This window comes from Strongylocentrotus purpuratus, unplaced genomic scaffold, assembly GCF_000002235.5.
Source record: "Strongylocentrotus purpuratus isolate Spur 01 unplaced genomic scaffold, Spur_5.0 spur5_scaffold_9, whole genome shotgun sequence".
Classification (NCBI taxonomy): domain Eukaryota; kingdom Metazoa; phylum Echinodermata; class Echinoidea; order Camarodonta; family Strongylocentrotidae; genus Strongylocentrotus; species Strongylocentrotus purpuratus.
In genome coordinates this window covers 21,926,772-21,946,282 of record NW_022145615.1, presented here as the reverse complement: position 1 = coordinate 21,946,282, position 19,511 = coordinate 21,926,772, and the positions used below count along the sequence as shown (strand labels likewise).

General features: G+C 34.8%; 1 protein-coding gene across 2 annotated transcripts in view; it reads right to left on the bottom strand.

The window, feature by feature from the left end:
• The window catches only part of LOC578960 (E3 ubiquitin-protein ligase NEDD4), a 45,208-nt gene that overhangs the window by 11,075 nt on the left and 14,622 nt on the right, over window positions 1-19,511 (bottom strand). Inside the window, exons 5-20 of one of the 2 annotated variants that reach the window (XM_030976516.1) lie at window positions 16,441-16,494; window positions 14,709-14,759; window positions 13,830-13,885; window positions 12,639-12,735; window positions 11,938-11,982; window positions 9,025-9,206; window positions 7,627-7,753; window positions 7,113-7,151; window positions 6,046-6,177; window positions 5,169-5,216; window positions 4,466-4,520; window positions 3,673-3,731; window positions 2,916-2,981; window positions 1,965-2,125; window positions 1,154-1,222; window positions 301-422 (exon numbers count right to left, since the gene is read on the bottom strand). In XM_030976516.1, the coding sequence (XP_030832376.1) occupies window positions 301-422; window positions 1,154-1,222; window positions 1,965-2,125; window positions 2,916-2,981; window positions 3,673-3,731; window positions 4,466-4,520; window positions 5,169-5,216; window positions 6,046-6,177; window positions 7,113-7,151; window positions 7,627-7,753; window positions 9,025-9,206; window positions 11,938-11,982; window positions 12,639-12,735; window positions 13,830-13,885; window positions 14,709-14,759; window positions 16,441-16,494 (1,363 nt within the window). The remainder of the gene's footprint in view (window positions 1-300; window positions 423-1,153; window positions 1,223-1,964; window positions 2,126-2,915; window positions 2,982-3,672; window positions 3,732-4,465; window positions 4,521-5,168; window positions 5,217-6,045; window positions 6,178-7,112; window positions 7,152-7,626; window positions 7,754-9,024; window positions 9,207-11,937; window positions 11,983-12,638; window positions 12,736-13,829; window positions 13,886-14,708; window positions 14,760-16,440; window positions 16,495-19,511) is intronic. The other variant, XM_030976517.1, reaches the window with a different exon arrangement.

The following is a 19,511-nucleotide window of genomic DNA, read 5'->3' as shown; positions in this document are numbered from 1 at the left end:
TAAACTTTTTATGTTATCTACTGTGAGCTACCATAAATGAGTATTACCGGTAAGCAGAAATGACCACTGACCATCTAGGAGTTTGCCATGGAATGCTGCCATCTCTGCTACTCTACCAATAAACTTTTTATGTTATCTACTCTGAGCTACCATAAATGAGTATTACCGGTAAGCAGAAATGACCACTGACCATCTAGGAGTTTGCCATGGAATACTGCCATCTCTGCTACTCTACCAATAAACTTTTTCTGCTATCTACTCTGAGCTACCATAAATGGGTCTTAAGGAGAAATGACTTACCATCTAGAAGTTTGCCATGGAATACCGCCATCCCTGCTACTCTACCGATAAATTTGAAGTAGGATATGTGATCCTCATTGCAGATACCAGAATCAGGGTTGATTTGCAGCGTGTAGTTGTCCCTATGTCCATCAAATATGTAAATGACATAATGTGGAATAATCATTACATGCTGCAAATGAATTGTTGTACCATGACTAACTATGCATTCAAGTTAAATGACTCCATCTCATGAAGAGTTGATATTAATCGCAGCTTATTTGCGATTGATATCGCTCTATTTTGCAATGAGTGATGTGAACTCCATGTGCCATGTACGTGACATTTCATTTTTGTAACATCGAAAAACAGTTCTTCATATGAAGAATCTCAAATTTCTTGCTGCTCTTGCATGGATTCTAAGACTATGTAACGATGTAAAGAGACAGGAGACTGCAAACTTGCGATTGATTGGAGGACTTGCAATTGATTTGGATCCATCGCAACTCTTTACAAGAAGGGGCCCAGTTTACTTTAAAAGATTTATAGAAAAAAGCTGTACTGAGCAAGACAGGAAGTTTTGCCGGCAATTCGCTCTAAGATATTTATATGCATGTAAAGGCTTGATAGCATTATTAATCATAATCGACTTGTTATCATAATTATGAATATGCAAAATTTCTATTTTTCTTGTTTGTTGATCAATAGGTGTTGAAAATTAAATAGATCATCTCCATACAAAATGAATCACATTCTTCTCCACCTGCATAGAACTAATGCATGGCATACATGTCAATACATTTCACAATGTGCACTGTCTGCTCTATATATGTGAGTTTGAATGTAGTTATAATAAATCTTAAAGTTCACTTACATGGCAGAATATTCATAGAGACCATAATATGGGTTGAACATCTCTTTGGAGAGAAGAAAGAACCATTCCCTGTAAAAAAAAGAACAAAAAAAGAAGAAGATATAAATACAAATTACTGATATGTTAGACGTGTTGAGAATCTTTTATAAAAGTAAAAGTATAAATACAACAACATTGAATATTGAATATTTAGGGCTGCAAAAGCTAAAGCTTATAACTGGGACAAAGATGTGACACACAGGAAGATTAAAAAAACAGCCAAAGGTATATCTGCTGGCAGCTCTGAGAAAATCCCATTTTGTTTGGAAATTAATCACCAGATACATTTGCTGCAATGAACACTTTGCATTACAATGCCCAGGCGCATACAATATTCAGTTCACCAAGATGATATCAAATTTTGATGACGCATTTTATCATGTGCTTCTGATAAACTTGAACTTGAAGTATATCATTTTATGTGCAAAATGGGAATTTTTTTGCACTGAATCATATTTATAATCAATGCTTTTTTCAGACTACTAGTCAAGGGGAGTGTTTCACAAATACTAGGATCAACTTTAAGTTGTACTTAACTATGGCAGGCCATTCATGCCACTGGTTACTCTCATAAATTATGATCTTTAGATAACATTTTTCCTTCAATAATGAACTATCAAAAAAGTAAATTCTGTAGATTTGTGACCATGATTTGTACGTCCCTTGACAGACAAATGGTGAGAGCAAACAGTGGCATGAACGGCCTGACATAGTTAAGTCCAACTTAAAGTCAATCTTAGTCTTTGTGAAACACCCCTCAGGTCTTACATACCTAGCTACTCCACCATAGTCTAGACCAGTCTCTCCGGTGAATTCGATCCATAGTCTAGCCTTGAGTAGGTCTGCACTCCTAATACTACTGATTCCACGGTAGGAGTCCTCTAGTAGGTTGTTTCTGTGAACCTTAAGCTCGAACCGGTTGGGGATGTTGCTCTGCAAACAAAGAGTTTGGATTTGTAAATAAATTATTAACATCTAAACCTACATTAAGCAACAAACATATGACAAAATTGATACACAATGCCCCAGTGAAGGCTAGTCCACTGCTTTAAGAACACTACACAGCGAACCAAATGCTCAAAATGCAAATAAATAAAGAATAAAGAATAAAGAAAAAAAATGGCATGTTGATGCCGTTTTCAATATCATTATATGAATTATACATGTACACAACAAATGTACAAAACTCACGATTTTGAAGGCTACAAAACGGCAACTAAAAAGGATTTTTGGCAACAAAAATGGCAAGTCTATTGTTATCCTACAAAAGCATGGAATGCCATGATTGTAGTATTATTAATAGGGCAAAAAAATAGTGACAGACTAGAACAATAGAATCCTGATTTTAGCTCACTGTGTTATGAACATTAATATGATTTCAAAAAATTTAAGAAAATGTCACACAAGAGATACTTTATAAAAATAAATCACAAATAAGTTACAGGGGAGATAAAATAATAATTTAAAATTTTAAGTCCAAGAAATTGTAAATGGTGTTTAGAATGTAATGACGGGTATTTCTTTTTAATCAAAGTGTATTTTGAGAAAAAAAATTATGATATGTAATCCGAGAATGGAGTAAATGGAAATTTCACATTACAGCTTGATTCCATCATCATCAAAACTGTCATGTAATTATGACCTCTTCAGGTACGCTAAATGACACAAGCACAACAAATAATATTATTTGAAATATAGAAAGTAAAGAAATATTTTAGCTTACTGGTTTCTTGAGATGCATCTTCAAGAAGTCATACTTCCTCTTGTAGTCTCTGGAATATGGCACAGCCTGGTGGCAAAAGAAGAAAGAAGGAATGAAATATTGATCCTCCAATGTATGGATACACAACTTTCTCTGATAACAAAAGTAGATTGTATCAAACCCTTGGATGGATGCTAGAGAAACAAGCAGGAAAATTAGGGAACTATTTAAAGTAAGTTTCACTCTCTTGTGAAAAATAGTATGGATACACAACTTTTATGGAAAACAAAGTTAGATTGTATCAAACCCTTGGATGGATGCTAGAGAAACATGCAGGAAAATTAGGGAACTATTTAAAGTAAGTTTCACTCTCTAGTGAAATTTGTTTTTGATATATAATATTCAGTGTCTTAAAGGTAATGAGATCTATGGTGGAAAAAGTACGATAGAGAAATAGAGACCCCCAAATTCAAAATGAATTATTTTACAAATGAATAACATTAGATATTTGAGATGTAATGTATAAAAGTAAGAAGTAATGACATTCAAAATTGCCTCATGGGGAAAAAAAGAAAAAGAAATACCAAACTTAAAATATTTTTTTTTCTATTGAATTTAATAACCATTCCCCCTCTTTTTTTATTCTCCATTTCCAAATAATAGATTGGATATTATAATAACTATTAAAATGTTGTCTATAATTGTTTGAATCTGATTATCTCTTCTTGAAAATATCTTTGACCCTTTGCAGAGTTTAATAGTAGTCTCAAATACTCACTGGTCCTGCAATAGCTGGGTTCTGTAATCTAGGATCTTCCCATTGTGTTGAGTGGGTTGCTGAAACAAAGACACAATTGAAATAATAGATATACTATAATGAATGTTCTTACAACTACAAGCGATCATTTCACTTTACTTAAATACTCTGCTAATTTAATCACTTGACTGATATATCACTCTCAATAAGAAATAAAATAACTTCCATGTGAAAGGCTATTTCTCTTTCATACAGTCATTTATAGCACAATAATTCCATCCATCTACAAATGAAAAATCGTTAACAAATTATCTGCAGCAATTAGCAATATTGAAGTGAGCTGAATAATTAAGAATAAAGACAAGCATTAAGACAAGGCAACAACATGTAATACATGATGTAGGTAGATTCTACGACATATGCTTTGGTGACAATTGCTTCGTGGTCAATTTCCTACATTAATTGAATTCATAACACTGGACCAGACACTATACACAACTCTACTCATATCCTGAAACCCAGCTGCAACCCTAACCCTCTATCTTTGAAGAATTACAGCCCCCAACAAATATTGCAAATATTTCAGTTCACTTATCCATTTCATTTTCTTAAAAAACACAGAAAAAGCAGATACCGTAAACATACAACTATATATACGTACTAAGGCAGAGAATGTTACAATTTATACAATAACCTTAAATGAAATAGGAGAATAAAGGAAAAGCCAATGGTGGTCTCGTTTAAAAAAGTTCCCTTGATTAAAATTTACATTTATAGGAGAATGATCCTCCAGCAAATAATCTTTGTCACTTACTGTGATCAACGAAGAAGACTCGTCCATCTGTGTAAACACGCATCTCCCATCCAGACTGCAAATTAAAACATGGAAATTGAATTTATTTTAAAAGTATTAGCAATATTTGCTGCAAGAAAGAAAAAAAAGTTGCTCCATATAAAATCTAATTTTAATTTTTATCCAATTCTAAAGTCACCCATTCCACCTATACTGTGGTTCTCAAGAAACAGCATTTTTGTCATGTTTTCACTTCAATTCAAAAGACATTAATTTCCTTCTTCTTCTTCTTCTATTAATCTTCAAAGGGCTTTGCAGCCTATCACGAAGATCTGTAGAAAGATTATCAGTCTTGCATGCAGGCAAACTAAACACCAGGGACCCGTTTAAAAAAACTTTTCATCAGTGACGAACGACATTTTTTGTTATAAGCTAGTGAAATCCTTGCTTCTGATTGGTTATCTGCAGATTTGTCACTGATTTTTGTCATTAGTCAGTGATAAAAGGCTTTGTGAAATGGGTCCCAGGTTTACATACTCTTATAATCAAATGAATACAAAATGATATACGCATTAAGACATACATGGAGGAAAGAGGCAAAATCATATGGCAGTAATCCCCATAAGATTTTGCGAAGAGGTAACATCATTTAATAAAAGAATAACAATTTACAGGAAACTTCCTAAACTCTTAGCAGAAATAAGCACAATCTTAATTATCTTACTGGTAATGCGCCTAGTTCATCCTGTTGCCTTTGTCGTCTAGGATCCTCCTGTTAAGTTGAGAAGAAAAAAAAGAGGAAAATTATTTCAAAATATTATCTTCATACTCTTTTAAGGTAAAGACCAGTTATGGTCATGCGATTGCATTGTGAAAGAAACGTTGTGGAATCGATCAGAAAAGGTTGATCATCTAGCATCTAGCATCTGCAAGGTTCTGGAATCATCAAAATGATAAGAAATTTGGCCCATTCTTCGTAAAGTTACAAGCACTATACACAGAAAGATGTATATGGGACTACCCTATATCTCTCACAGACCATGAGAGAAACAAATTTACCAAATATATGAATTAGTAGGCGGTTTCCCGGCAAATTTGTTATCATCATGAATTAGTCAAAACATATTCTTTCACATGATTGGTAATGAGAGCTTCCATTTCATTTTTTGAAATTGGGGCGTTTCCAATACTGGTCTTTACCTTTAACTGTTTAACTTAAAGCAAGCATAGGTAAAGTGTTTTCAGGTGATGGGTACACTTGAACATTTACATAGTCAAATTCTTGCTATACATACACCATACCACTAGCTGTTATATGTCTTTACACATGCGTTATACAGTCAAACCTGTCTATAGTGACCGCCCAAGGAAAACACAAAAAGTGAATTTTGAAGATACACTGTAGGTGGTCTTTGCAGACAGGCTCCTTCAGTGCACGTTTCATTGAGAAACCATTTTCAAGGGAAACAAAAAATGTGGTCTTTGTAGACAGGTGGTCACTAACGTAGGTTTGACTGTACCTGTACATACACCATACCACTGTCTGTTAAATGTCTTTACACATGTGTTTTATTAGATAAATTTCGCAAAGTATGACTGACCCACGAAGTAGTTCTTGTGTTGTGGTCAATGAAGAACTTCTTTCCATTGGGAGCTTTCTGAATCTGCCATCCCTCAGGGAGCGGACCTAGAGGATCATCCTCTGCAATCTGGATTGCCTGAGGAGCACCGACCTATCAGCAAACAATTGAATAGAACAGATTACCAATCTCTAATCTGTAGTTGCCACATATGATGCGGACATACTCTACAGGGCTAAAAATAAAACTCTGATAAAATTCATGATGGTTTCACTTTTTAACCAATTAATTCATTATCTTCATCAGGAACTGAAATTAAATGTAATACATGCACCAACTACAGTGTGTCATTATGGGTCATATCAAAATATTATTAATTTTAGCCCTGTTTTACAATTTAAAAACAAAAACAAAAACAATAATAAAACCCTACTTAATCTTCTCAAATAAAGGCAAGTGAGCCCTTGGATCATTTCATTTTCTATCAAAACAAGATTTTGCGACTCTCCTCAATTGTCACAATATCCAACTCTGGGGAATTATATCGTTGAATCAATTGATTTCCAACCATAAATAATTAAAAACAAAGGGTGCAATTACATATAGTACATCCTCTTGATTGTCTGAGGGTGTACTGACCTATACATATCGTAAACAAATAATCATTATACTGGTTGACCAATCTCCAATACATATAACAATACAATTATAAGACCCAGTTGAACTGTCAATCATGTCAATCTACACATCCTATAATCAATTCCTTTCCTTTCCTATACTGTAAAAACTACCTTAGAATAGCTGAAGGAATTAGTTTGGTGATAACTATAAATCAGAGGTACATTGTAGGAAGCCAAGATTGCTACTATATATATCATAAGGCTGTGTGAGGAGCGTAAAATGAATATATATAAATAATAATAAAAACAATTGAAATAAAAATCCCCTCAGAGTTATCTTCTTCATTATGACTGGTTTCATATATTTACTTATTATTTGTACATCACACTTATGGGGGATTATCAACATTAAATTATTTGTTTTATTTATATATATATATATACATTAATAAAATACATATCACTTACAGGTTCTGCCTGTGGAGGTGGGGCCTGTGGAGGTGGAGCCTATAAAGAAATAAAAAAGAACAAAATGTGAAAATTACAATTTTGTTGTAGATGCTGGTTGTAAAATGTGTTAAATCACAAAAATGTTAACTTAGTTAAAAATATAAGAAGTTTTGAAAAAAGGTGCATATAACTGCTCATAATATTTATTTTACAAAAATGCATTGTTTAAAACGTAAGTGTCATTGAAAGTGGACATTCAGCGGAATGATCTCAAGAATTACCATTTAGAGATTTTTAAAATCATCTAAAAATTCTGAATGTAATTATAATTTTCCCTTCATTATTGTGCAGATTTCAATCACAAATTACCATTATCTCATTGACAGTCATTAATCAGTCTGCAAATCTGTACAATTCTCGCTACCTCAATTGGCAGCACCGGTCATGGGTATATTTGGCAAAAGCACATCCTGTTCCAATACAAATAGGTCAAAAGCTCTACAATAATCAAAATTTACATGATGCAACTTACTGCTCCAGTATCTTCGTCACTGGCGCCTTCCATGGTATCTTCAATGCTGATCACCCTCCTGGCGAGGAATTGAGCTCGAGCTTGATCATTCTGAGATCCACCTCTGGTTGGTGTGGTGGTGATACTCCTGTAGCAAGATTTAAACAAAAGATTTAGTACTGATAAGGGTTATAGACCGGCTTACTAACATATTCAAATGTATGGATGTTTCTTTCCTCTGGACCTAGTGACAAGTTATTCCATTAATCTGTTATTAATGAATGAACTACAATACGTGGAATCCAGTCTGCATACATTACTTGTTGCTTTGTCACGTTGACCTACAGCAGGCTTTCAGGTTGTCAAGTACAACTTTTTTTTTAGAAGTATGCATAAAATTTTAATATGTTAGTAAACGGGTCTATTTGGGAGCTTTTTTTTCCATTTCTGTGTGGAGGAATATCATGGATGCACTGTTTATTACATGAAAAGCTCTTGGGAAAAACACTCACATTCCAAATACAAGTATGACAAGAAATGTTTTCAAAAGTTTGATGCCAAATGTATGTGTACCGTAATTAACGTTGTATAAACCGCCCTTGAGTATTAACCGCACCCCTCTTTTACACCCTTAAAAAAAAAAAAAACTCATGCGGGAGGGCCTTTTATTTAACTGCGAGGTGCAGCTGAATGTGTAAGATCATTAATGTAAATTGAAAAACAGTAGAGGACCTAGGATAGAACCTTGTGGTACACCGTGTGTAGGAATTATTATTATAAACTACATATTGAGATCTATCAGAAAGATTGCTTTCAAACCAAGATGACAGACAAATTTGAGTGTTGTTCTAGTTTCCTAGTGGTGAGTCAACACACCGATTACTGAGCTGGGAGACATTGCCAGGCATAGTGCCAGGTGGAGGGGCATAGATCGAAACTTAATTTTTTTTTTTTTTTTTTTTTTTTGGTGTACCGTTTATAAACCGCACCCCCAACTTTGAATTTTTTTCGGCGGCAAAAAGGTGCGGTTTATACACCGTTAATTACGTTAGTCTCATACATCGTTTTGTGTGCATTGCCTTTTACAATGTGATTTACAATGCAATCCGGTTAAATTCTTAACTTTATTTGAATTCTGAATGGAAACCTAGAGGTAAAAAGCACCATGGATTAATTTTTCTTTAAAACCCATCTGCACTAGTTTGGCCAGGATGGATTAGACCTCCCTGCATGGTCACTGACAGGTGGTTTCTCATCAAATCAGCTCTCAATTAACATAAGAAAAAGGGGACAAAGGGGGACCAATGGTCACCGTTTAGGCATTTTTTGCATATAGAGGGCGCAAGTAGCTATAAGTAGTGCGCTTTAAAAAAAAGAGGAAATGGTGAATTCACAAGAACTGAAAAGGTTTTGACTTACGGTGTTGTAGGCATGACCCACTGTGTTCGTCTATTGATGTGATCCACATAGTAGACTCTCCCGTTAGCATCTACCCTCTCCTCCCAGCCCTGCGGGACGGTAGGCCCCTGGGATCTGCTCTGACCCTGTTCCCTTGACGACGCATCGTTGGCGGCATTGGCTTCCACCATCTCCCAATCTCTCTGTGAATAGTAGGGATGGAAGAGAAAAATAAGAATAATAAACACGTTACTTATAAAGTGCTTACCTCCATAATCTCAAAGCGCTTAATGGGAATGGGAAATGAGCTTCATGCAAAAAAATGGTTAACCATGAATCTTCTTTAATAAACCCCATAACGGCAAGAATATTGTTGAACAATCAGGATGTTTCAACGGGGACCTGCTGAGGCCATGTTCAATTAGATACGTGGATCAAGTCATTATTTTACTAGGCTAAGAAATATGTCTCAACTTGTATTAAGATCACATCTTTCAATTTTTTTTAGTAAGCCGACTTTAAAGGGAAAGTCCACCCCCAAAATAAGTTTGTTTCGATAGAGGCAGAATAATAAGAAAATCAGGTGAGTGAAAGTTTGAGCAAATTCTGAATGAAAATAAGAAAGTTATGAATTATTGAAGTTGTGATCAATCAAATACAAATTGGCAACTCTGTGACTTATTATACGAGCTCTCCTTCATTTGCTTTGTGCATAATATTCCATAAAATCATGTTTTCTTCGTTATTGATGACGGAATATATATTTGTTCCTTGCAGGGGGAGTATAGAAACATATTTGCAATTATTATATTTAGGGTGCATGTATGGTTGAAATTTTTCTTGAGGGAAAATGAAAATTTTAGATTTTTTTAGTACTGAACAAATGGAAGTTGAGCTCGCATGATACGTCATAGAGTTGCCAATTTGTGTTTGATTGATCACAACTTAAAAAATCCTAACTTCCTTATTTTTAATCGGAATTTGCTCAAACTTTCACTGACTTGTTTCTCTCATTTTTCTACTCCTATTAAAACTAACTTAATTTCAGGGTGGACTTTCCCTTTAAGGTAGAGTACTTACTGATAAATCATTGTGACATCACAATGTCATTCCAAAAGAAGATTAAATGTGTGCTAATATAACTGTATGCAGCTTATGACGACTGCGTATGAAAATCCTATGCCTACCAATCAAGGCCTCCAAGATAATTAGCTGCTAGGGAGCTGTCTTAAAGTTAGGGTAAAATACTTGGCCAAAAGCTCCAACTGAATATCAAAGTTGGCTAAATATTTTGATCTAAAACTTAGTAAAATTATCCAATTTCTGACATACCGGTAAGTTTTGAATTGAATAACGGCCCTAGAAATTGATGGTAACATATATCTGGAATAGACCCCTAAAGTCAACCCCTATAGGAATGTAATGAGTGTGTGTCAACAGGAGTGCAATAAAAATCATTTATTTGCACAGCTATTAACAGAATTTACTGGGTACCACTGGATGTCTGGCGAGTGGGTGCTCCGTGCAATAACGTTAACAGGAACGTTAACAGACAAACTTTACAGAACGGAGACGGCAATTGTAGCCGGAAAGCCCACCTCTGGAGATGAGATAGGTACGCTATTTGATTACCAGTAGCGTTATAATCAGTGTATGGTGTATTTCTACAGAAGCGAGTACCTGGAAATGATCTGTTAGACCCAGAAAGTAACCATATTTTTCAAATCCTGGAGAAACATGCCGGATGTGTTTGGACAAGGAACAGCTACATTTTTCTTCTTCAAACAAGTGCCCTCATTGTCAAGGTTTTCCCCATAGAAGATATTTTATGTTAGATTCATCAATGAAACAAACCGCTGCAAGGCAAATTTTGATTCTTGGATGATAACCTATAACTGTTCAAAAGCTTGGTTGCAAGGAAGTTAACAAAATGCTTTTGATATTGGTAACATCATTAAAAAAAAAGAAAAAAAAAAGACTTTAACAAAAGTGTTTGATGACTGAACTTTACTTGAAACAATAAGTTTCATGAATCTAAATTGTTTGATAACTGAAATTTATTTGGGACTATAGTTTACATTATTCATGCCTGAACTTCAAAAAGACACAGGTTTACTTTAATATCAAACTTTAAACAGGCAATGTTAATCATTACTGGAGTACAACGTAAACTTATTCACAGTTCAGTACTCTAAAACCACAATCTTTAGTAAACTGTGTGAGTGGGTAAGATTCATTAAATGCTTTATGCCATGATATTTTTGACTAAAATATTTTGCAGTTTGCAAACGTTTTGTGTCGAGAATTTTTCTGGTTGAAGGATGTTTTTCAGCAATTTCAACTTCATCAATGAGTAGGTATTAGTTTTATTAATGAATATTAGTATTTATGTGGCTAAATACATATCATCTGCTTGTAGTTCCATGCATGCTTTGTTATCCTGTAAAAATGAATAGTAGACCCGAATTAATTTGATTATATTCTTAAAGCGCCAATACATTAGAAACAGGCCAAATGCCAATTTGAGAATCATTCCAATTTTTTTTAGTAGACATGATGTTCCAGCCAAGTGAGAATGGGGCGAGAGAGAGAGAGAGAGAGAGAGAGAGAGAGAGAGAGAGAGAGAGAGAGGAGGAGGGTGCATCTCTTAATGACAGGAGTATTAAATGATGCTTTTACGAGCCATGAAGATGACCCAAGGGTTATGGAAATTGAAATGGGAATTAAAAGAAAAATTAATTGTAACAAATATGCAGATCCAACGTGCATGAAACAGAGTCTGAAATCGATCAAATATTCACGCTTGCATACAGAGTTTAAAACCCAAATTAAAATGTCCATTCCGAATAGAGTTTGAAATGACAGCAAGAAAATGCACGTCAAATGAAATGAAGTGTGAGAGCAGTAGGTAAATGAAAAGCAGGATAAACCGACCCGAGTAAGGTTGACGTTTCGAGGGGGTTCACGAGGTAACCTGATCTACAAACAAAAAATTGATAAGTTGTGAGATATTAATAAAGAAATTTCTTTGGCTGCTATTGCGCCCCTCCATACCAAACATTGATAGAAACCAACATAAGATTTGGTAAGTCACAACAACAATATTATTATCCAAGAAATGTAAGCTTGGACACAGCACATTCCAAAGAAGTGAAATTGCTTCCTGTTTCCTCATATTTTGCGAGATATGTAGTAAAATATTTGTTGAAAAGTGTCTTTGTGAAGTAAAGCGTTCTAAGTCTAAAAGCTTCCCAGACATTTTTTTACTTCAGAGATGTGATAAATCATAATAATTGTAAATAAATATTAAATTGAAAAAAAAAGACAACAAAAACTTGACAAAGTATTGGTGTGTTTTGCAGCACTGGCAAATATAATCTTAACAGAATAATCACAGAGATAGGTTATTAAATTTTTTCAGAACCAGATTGCTATATGAATTAAAAACATTAATGTATATAACTGATTCAAATCTCGATTATTCAAAACAAAAATTAAAAGAACCTGTCTTCTCAAGATGGCCTGATACTAAAAGCATGAAGTAACCTTGGCCCCAAAAAGAAGACCGCTCTCAAACATGTTATAAGCTGATGAATAACCATGGTAACGTAATTTAAAAAATGACAAGACCATACCTCTTCGTCTTCTGGTTGAACTTCCATATCTGGAAAGTCCTCCTCATGCACAAAGCCTATGGCCATCCGTAGACTACCACGGACCCTAGACCTGACACTGAAATGAAAGTAGAGCGAATTATAAAATAAACAATTTTAAAAATCAAATCAATCAAGCAAACAAACCCTTTCAGGACAGGATATATTTCACGGGCTATAAACTTGATCACATATTGTTCTTCAAATTGGCAACACAAATATTTTTTTGTCATTGCTACATTTAAAAAAGAAACGTCATGTCTCTGAAAACAAAACATGGGTAGAAAGTTAGAAACTTAATACTTGAAAAACCTCTCAACATGTTTAAGGATTCTAATTTTTATTTTCCATTTTTTTAATTCCTAGCATCAAATGCAATACAGTTATGGAACAAAAATGGATGCATTCTTTGCAGATTCCCCCCACTTCCTTTCTTCTCATGTATCTGGTATATTTTAGAACCCTGGATCAAAACTTAGACAGCCAAACCACAAAATATGAAATGGTTATCATGAAAGGGTCGCTTTAAAGCAGGACTGCACTACTTGTAGCTACTTGTGCCCTCTATACAGCCAACAATGCCTAAGCGGACTGGTTGATCCCCCATGGTCCCCTATTCTTATGTTAATTGTGAGCTGATTTAATGAGATAACCACCTGCCAGTGACCACACAGGAAGGTCTAATCCCTCCTAGCCAAACTAGTGCAGATAGGCTTTAAGAATTTGTATAAAAATAACGAACAGCTCTAAGGGCATTTGTTAAACTAACCGTAACGCCACCATGACAACAACAATATTAGATACTTCTATAGTGCTTATACCCGCCACTGGGATGCAACTTAGGAATTGTCCGAAACCTTTGATGCAAAATACAGCAGGATCAGGACCATCCTGTCACCGAATGTCATATTAAAATAACATTGCTCATGTAAGATTACTTCAAAATTATTTCCATTTCTTTTCAGATGTAATAGTTTTGCTCAATAAATGACACTTTTGTCACATCCACTGATTTTCTGATCACCACCAACCGAACAAGATAATCATTACTTGTTGACTTTCTTGTCATGGAATCCATCAGAAATATGCGTGGGAAGAAAATAAAGGCGTTTGCTGAACGGTTAAAGGGATCTGAACTCCCTGTAAATCGGGGAAACAAGAAAGAAATTCTACCTTCTTGGCCGCAAGAGGTAGCCTTTTTCCAACACTTCTTGACCTGGTACGATCGTCTGTGGAAAGGAAAATTAAAAAAATAAAGGTCAAAGAGCCTCTGCCTGATATAACATTTATAATCATTTACATATCCCAAAGTCAGTCAAAGGGCTTAAACTCAAGAAACTAAAATTAAAACACATTTTCTTATACTACACAGAAAAGTTTGATTTTTAATTTTGCAATTTTATACTTTAATAAGGTACAATATAGGAGAACATACTTGTGTACAAAATAGTTGGTCCCTCTCAACGATGATAATAAACTATATGAGCCTAATCTACCTATAGCCGTCCAACTAAATGATATTGGCAACTAAAAAATCGTAAGGATTCTGTCAATCTAAAATGATAGACACTGCCTTCATCTCAACTGACATCATAGTGAAGGAGTGAAATTAATTGGCTTATCTTTATTATCGTTGGGGTCTGTCCTAAGAAAATTGCTTGCGGGGCAATCTCCATGATACAATAAAATCATTGAAGGAAGCTCATTAACATAAAATGTTGAGGTAGGACCTACAATGATTTCCAATGCATTTTTTCGTATAACCAAAAGGTGAACGATTTTGGGAATGGTTTATCTTTATCGTGACTGTCATCGTTTAGGTCAGACAGGGGACCCCATCTTACAAAGAGTTGCAATTGATCCCAATCGTTCGCAAGTCCTCCAATCAATCGCAAGTTTGCAGTCTCCTATCTCTTATGTACATACATGTAGTTGCGATTGATATCAATTGCAAATAAGTTGCCATTGATATCAACTCTTTGTAAGACGGGGCCCAGCCCTTTACTGCCTCTTTACTTTATATCATGACAGTTTTTTAACTCTGATACTTACAGGCAGGCTTTGAAGCGGAATCTCAACCACACCCAGGAAGTCATCTCTTGTCTGTCACAAATCAAAATGAAAATACATTGACAATTTTAAAATATCTATTATCTATTAATGACAATTCCAACAATTTATCAATGACAATATAAAAGATTCTATATTTACAATTAAAGAAGATTTACAACAAAAATTGGAAATATGTTTTGACCTGAACCATTGCCTAACCAGGACCAAAGCATTATTTCACAAAACCATCATAAATTCAAGTTTGCCAACATCCTAGCGAACTGTGCATTAGTTTTAATTCACAGGTTTCAGTGGGATGTCGTTGAACTTGTACTTGCCAAAGGGGTTTCCCCGCGTTAAGCCAAGGGGATTGAGAAAATTCAGAAGGCAAGGGGATGAAGTTTTATTTCAATAAATGATGATGCAGATCCTTTTCATTGTTTTATTTATCATAAATAGAATAAATGAAAGAATTTGTCATCATTCCTCGGAAGAAATTTTTTAAATGTCAAACACCAACTTCTGTTTCTCATTCATCCTGTTAACCTAAACTTGGTAATAGTTCATTCTGAAAATTGACTTGTCTTCACATTTTTTTTATCAACCCCTTCACATTTTTTATCAACCCTCCCCCCCACCCCCGATGTGAAGACAACTGCCAAGTAATGTTTACCACAGATGGCCATGGTAACATCTATTCACAGTATGTTTCATACTGTGTGTGCTAGAGAAACTAGACAAGTCAAATATAAATGCATTCTGAAAAGGGTGAATACAGACTGTTACAATTAATGCCCTGGAGGGAAAATCATGCTCTGAATTTTAATCCAAAGTTCATCCACATCGGTGCACATGTTCTCTGTTGCCCTTTCTTTCAAAGTCAAGTAACTTGATTGAGTGAATAGCTTGTAAAATTCAAACCCCTGGACCCAATTTCTTTTCTCAACATTCACAGTCAAGGCAATCAATAGCTTTATAGCCTTTTAGACTAGAGAAAATATTAACAAAACCTGTACACAACATCGTATAAAGAATCATTGAATAGCAGAAGAGGCATACACATCGTGAAAAGGGTATCGTATAGAGAAACAAACAATGCGTATGGAAACTACTTTTGAAGAGGTTGTTTACATGACAGCTGGCCATTCATTCATCAGTGCACGCTCTCAATAAGCCTCACCCAGTATTAAAAACGTTTTTTTGTATGATGCAACTTTCAGATGATAACTAGACCCTGATTCTTTGAGTTTTCATTTGAAATAATGCTCAAATGCGTTTCGCCATGTAAGGTTTCATCTTTCAGACTAGGAAAAATTAATTGTTTTATGTACCAGTATACATGTAGCTATAGCATTTTCGTCTAGTCACGCAATGATTTTTGGTAGTCCGAACAGGGAGTTGGTGACTCCCTACATGCATGGACACTGAGTTTATACTATAGTGGCTTCACCGGTCATCTCAAGTCATGGGGAATTACTTACGAACACATGATAGCGTGTTTCCAGGAAAATCACCAAAGATAAGTGTGTGACGACCGTCTTTCAAATTAAAATGTCTTCCTTCTCATTATTAACGGATATCCATGCGTTTTCTGAGTATCTTCACAATGTGTCTCCCCTGCCAAACTATTATTTATAAAATGTTTGCATAATATGGACTGAATCTGTAATTTATACGCCATTGGGGAGAGCAGAGAAGATTGATTGAAAATGTATCATTAGTCTTTACTTACCAGCCTGTTTTCGTCAAATACTTCAAAAAGTAGTTTGTTGTCTCTTGGATTTACCTGTAGAGAGAGACAGAAAGAGGGAGAGAGAGAGAGAGGGAGAGAGGGGGAGAAAGAGAGAGAGAAAGAGAGAGAGGGAGAGAGAGAGAGAGAGGGAGAGGAAGAGAGAGAGAGAGAGAGGGAGAGAGAGAGAGAGAGGGGGAGAGAGAGAGAGACAGAGAGTCAGACAGACAGATAGGGAGAGAGAGGGGAGGGAGGAGGGGAGAGAGAGAGAGAGAGGAAGAATAAAATGGATGCAGAGCAAATTAGTCAAAATACAAATATTTACAACATTCAAATATTGTAAAACCAGAATCTTAAACATGCAAGAAATGTTTACAAATTATAAAACGGTTCAAATTTGCACAAATTTAATTGACTCCCAATTGGCGCAACACAAAATTTTTGAAATCTGCAAAAGTTCCTTGGTGTGAAATAGCCATTCCTAACATTAAAAAAAAATTCGACCTGCGTAAGTTTTTTTCTCTTTCTTTCCGCTTTTATTGATAGTTGCAAAAGTTTTTTCCCCAATAATGTTATGTAATATCTTTATCACAAAGGTATACATGGCATCACTATCAATTTTATCTTAGTCTAGACTGCAACCACGAAACAGGATATATCGTAGATCATACCACTAAACACCCCCCCCCTCATTCCTCTCATTGTTCTAGATTTTATATTTGGCAGTGATATCAGAGTAAATAGACTTTAATGGTGAGACAACAGTGAACAAACTATTAGGCCTGTCTTCATCAGCTCGAGTTTGCCAAAAGACCGCTATTTTAACTATCCCAATCGCAAATTATCCAGTTAATTTGCATCTTCATCAGCCCGCAGTTGCAATTAGCAGGATATTTGGTTGAGAAAATATCCTGAGAAATCTTGGTCTTGTTTCCAAAATATCCCGCTATTTGGGAAAAAGCAGGCAAATTTGCGCCCGTTTGAGCCAGTTTGTGATGAGCGTATTGGTCTGTTGAAGACGCAATTTTTAGCTTCTGGATAATATGCTGAGTCTGAAAATAGCAGGTAATTTGGCAAACTCGAGCTGATAAAGGCAGGCCTAATCTGTCTCGTCAGGATCCACGCCAAAACCAATTTTCACACTGCAATATTGATTTACTAGAACAGAAATATTTTTGTCTATAAGCAAACACGAATCAGCATAATATTGTTACAGAGTTCTCTATTTCTGACAGTGACATAATATTTTCACAAATTTAGTTAAGAATACATAAATTTCTTAATTTACAAAGCATACTCATAAATGTTAAAGCTTTCTCCAGATTTTCTAATAACTCCATTTCTGACAAATAATGACAGAATTATAGATTTCCATGAAGGTGAGAATAATGTACACGTGAACAGTCAAAAACCCATGATTATGATGATTTATACTTGAAAATTCAGTTCTCACATCCTAACTACAGTGTGATATTCAACATTTATTGAAGGTGAGAATACTGTACATGAATGATGTGAAGTATCTTGCGAGATCTTCTCCAACTTGCTCTGTACAGCAATTTCATAAACTTTCAGTTTCTTATACTGACGACGGGATACCAGGTAGATTTATTTCGTAGAGGGGGTGTATAGAAACATATTTGCAATAATTATATTTAGGGTGCCTGTATGATTGATCGGAAAAATTGAAATTATGTTTTTTCTTTAGTACAGAGCAAATGGGAGGGAACCTTGCACAATACAGTACTGCCTGTCCTTGTATGTGTGTATATATGTCTTAGTTAATGTAATGTCTATATTGTCAATATTTTGCTTTCAATTACTGAAGATTTTACTTTTGGGGTTGTAGAAAAAGGGGACCAGCCTAGATAGGTCAATGGCCTTTTCTGGTCCCTCACATCCCTACTCCACCCATTAATAATTTTTAGTGTTACTGTTGTTGTTTTATTTGTTCTTATTATATTTTATATATATTGCATTTTGTATAATGGTATTTTTTAATGTTACAATGCTGTAAGTTTTTTATTGGATGTGAAATAAACTGAACTTGAAGAACTTGAACAATCATCACACAGAGTTGCCAATTTAAGTTGGATCGATCACAACTTTAAAAATTAATTACTTTCTTATTAATTTTCAATCGTATTTTGCTGAAACATTCAATGACCTGTTCCTCTCATTATTCTGATTCTATATTAAAACCAATTTTATATCGGGGTATACTTCCCCTTTAATCTGTGTGCAGTGCATTAATCACTAATGCATTCGCAAACATGAAATATTTGTATACTGAAATGGTGATTTGCTCACATAATGTACATGAGGATGTCCCTGCATACTGTACAATATCTATTGTATCTGCCATACCCCATCTACATGTAAACTATCACACGATAATACCACCATCACGATACTGTTCCTACTTCATTTTTGGCAGCGATACAACACTATTGTACTCTCAAGTGCGAATAGCATGAATTGCATAAAGCCATAAACTATATACAGGGAATAATTTTCCTCAAAATTTTTGATTAGCAATTTCAGCGGATGGATGAATATTTAAAATGAAATTCTGTACATTTCTATGGAAGAAAACTGCTACACAAAAGATATTTTGTATAGCAGTCATGCAAAAATGCATAGCAAATTGCGATGCGATACCAGGAAAATTATTCCCTGATATAATATCAACACCCGCACACTTTACCACAGATAATCATACACTTTGCATGTACATGTATGTGTGAGTATTAACTGTGCTTTCATATTTAGAGAACTCTCTACTATGTGCCACATGTATATAATTTCTACACAATTTGGTAAATTTTATTTATTGATTTTTCATATTGCATTCATTTACTACTAAACACACAGACCATTGTGCTATTCTCCTTATGAATGGCAAGAGTTCTATTTGGAAGCTTGGATCTGCATGTACATGTATGTACATTCTTTTAAAATAAAATTTTAGAATTAAGATATCCTTTTGATATATACAGTGTACATGTGTACACGTAAAACGATGCTATCCAACTACATATATAGTTTACAACTCAAATATTCATACCCCTTGT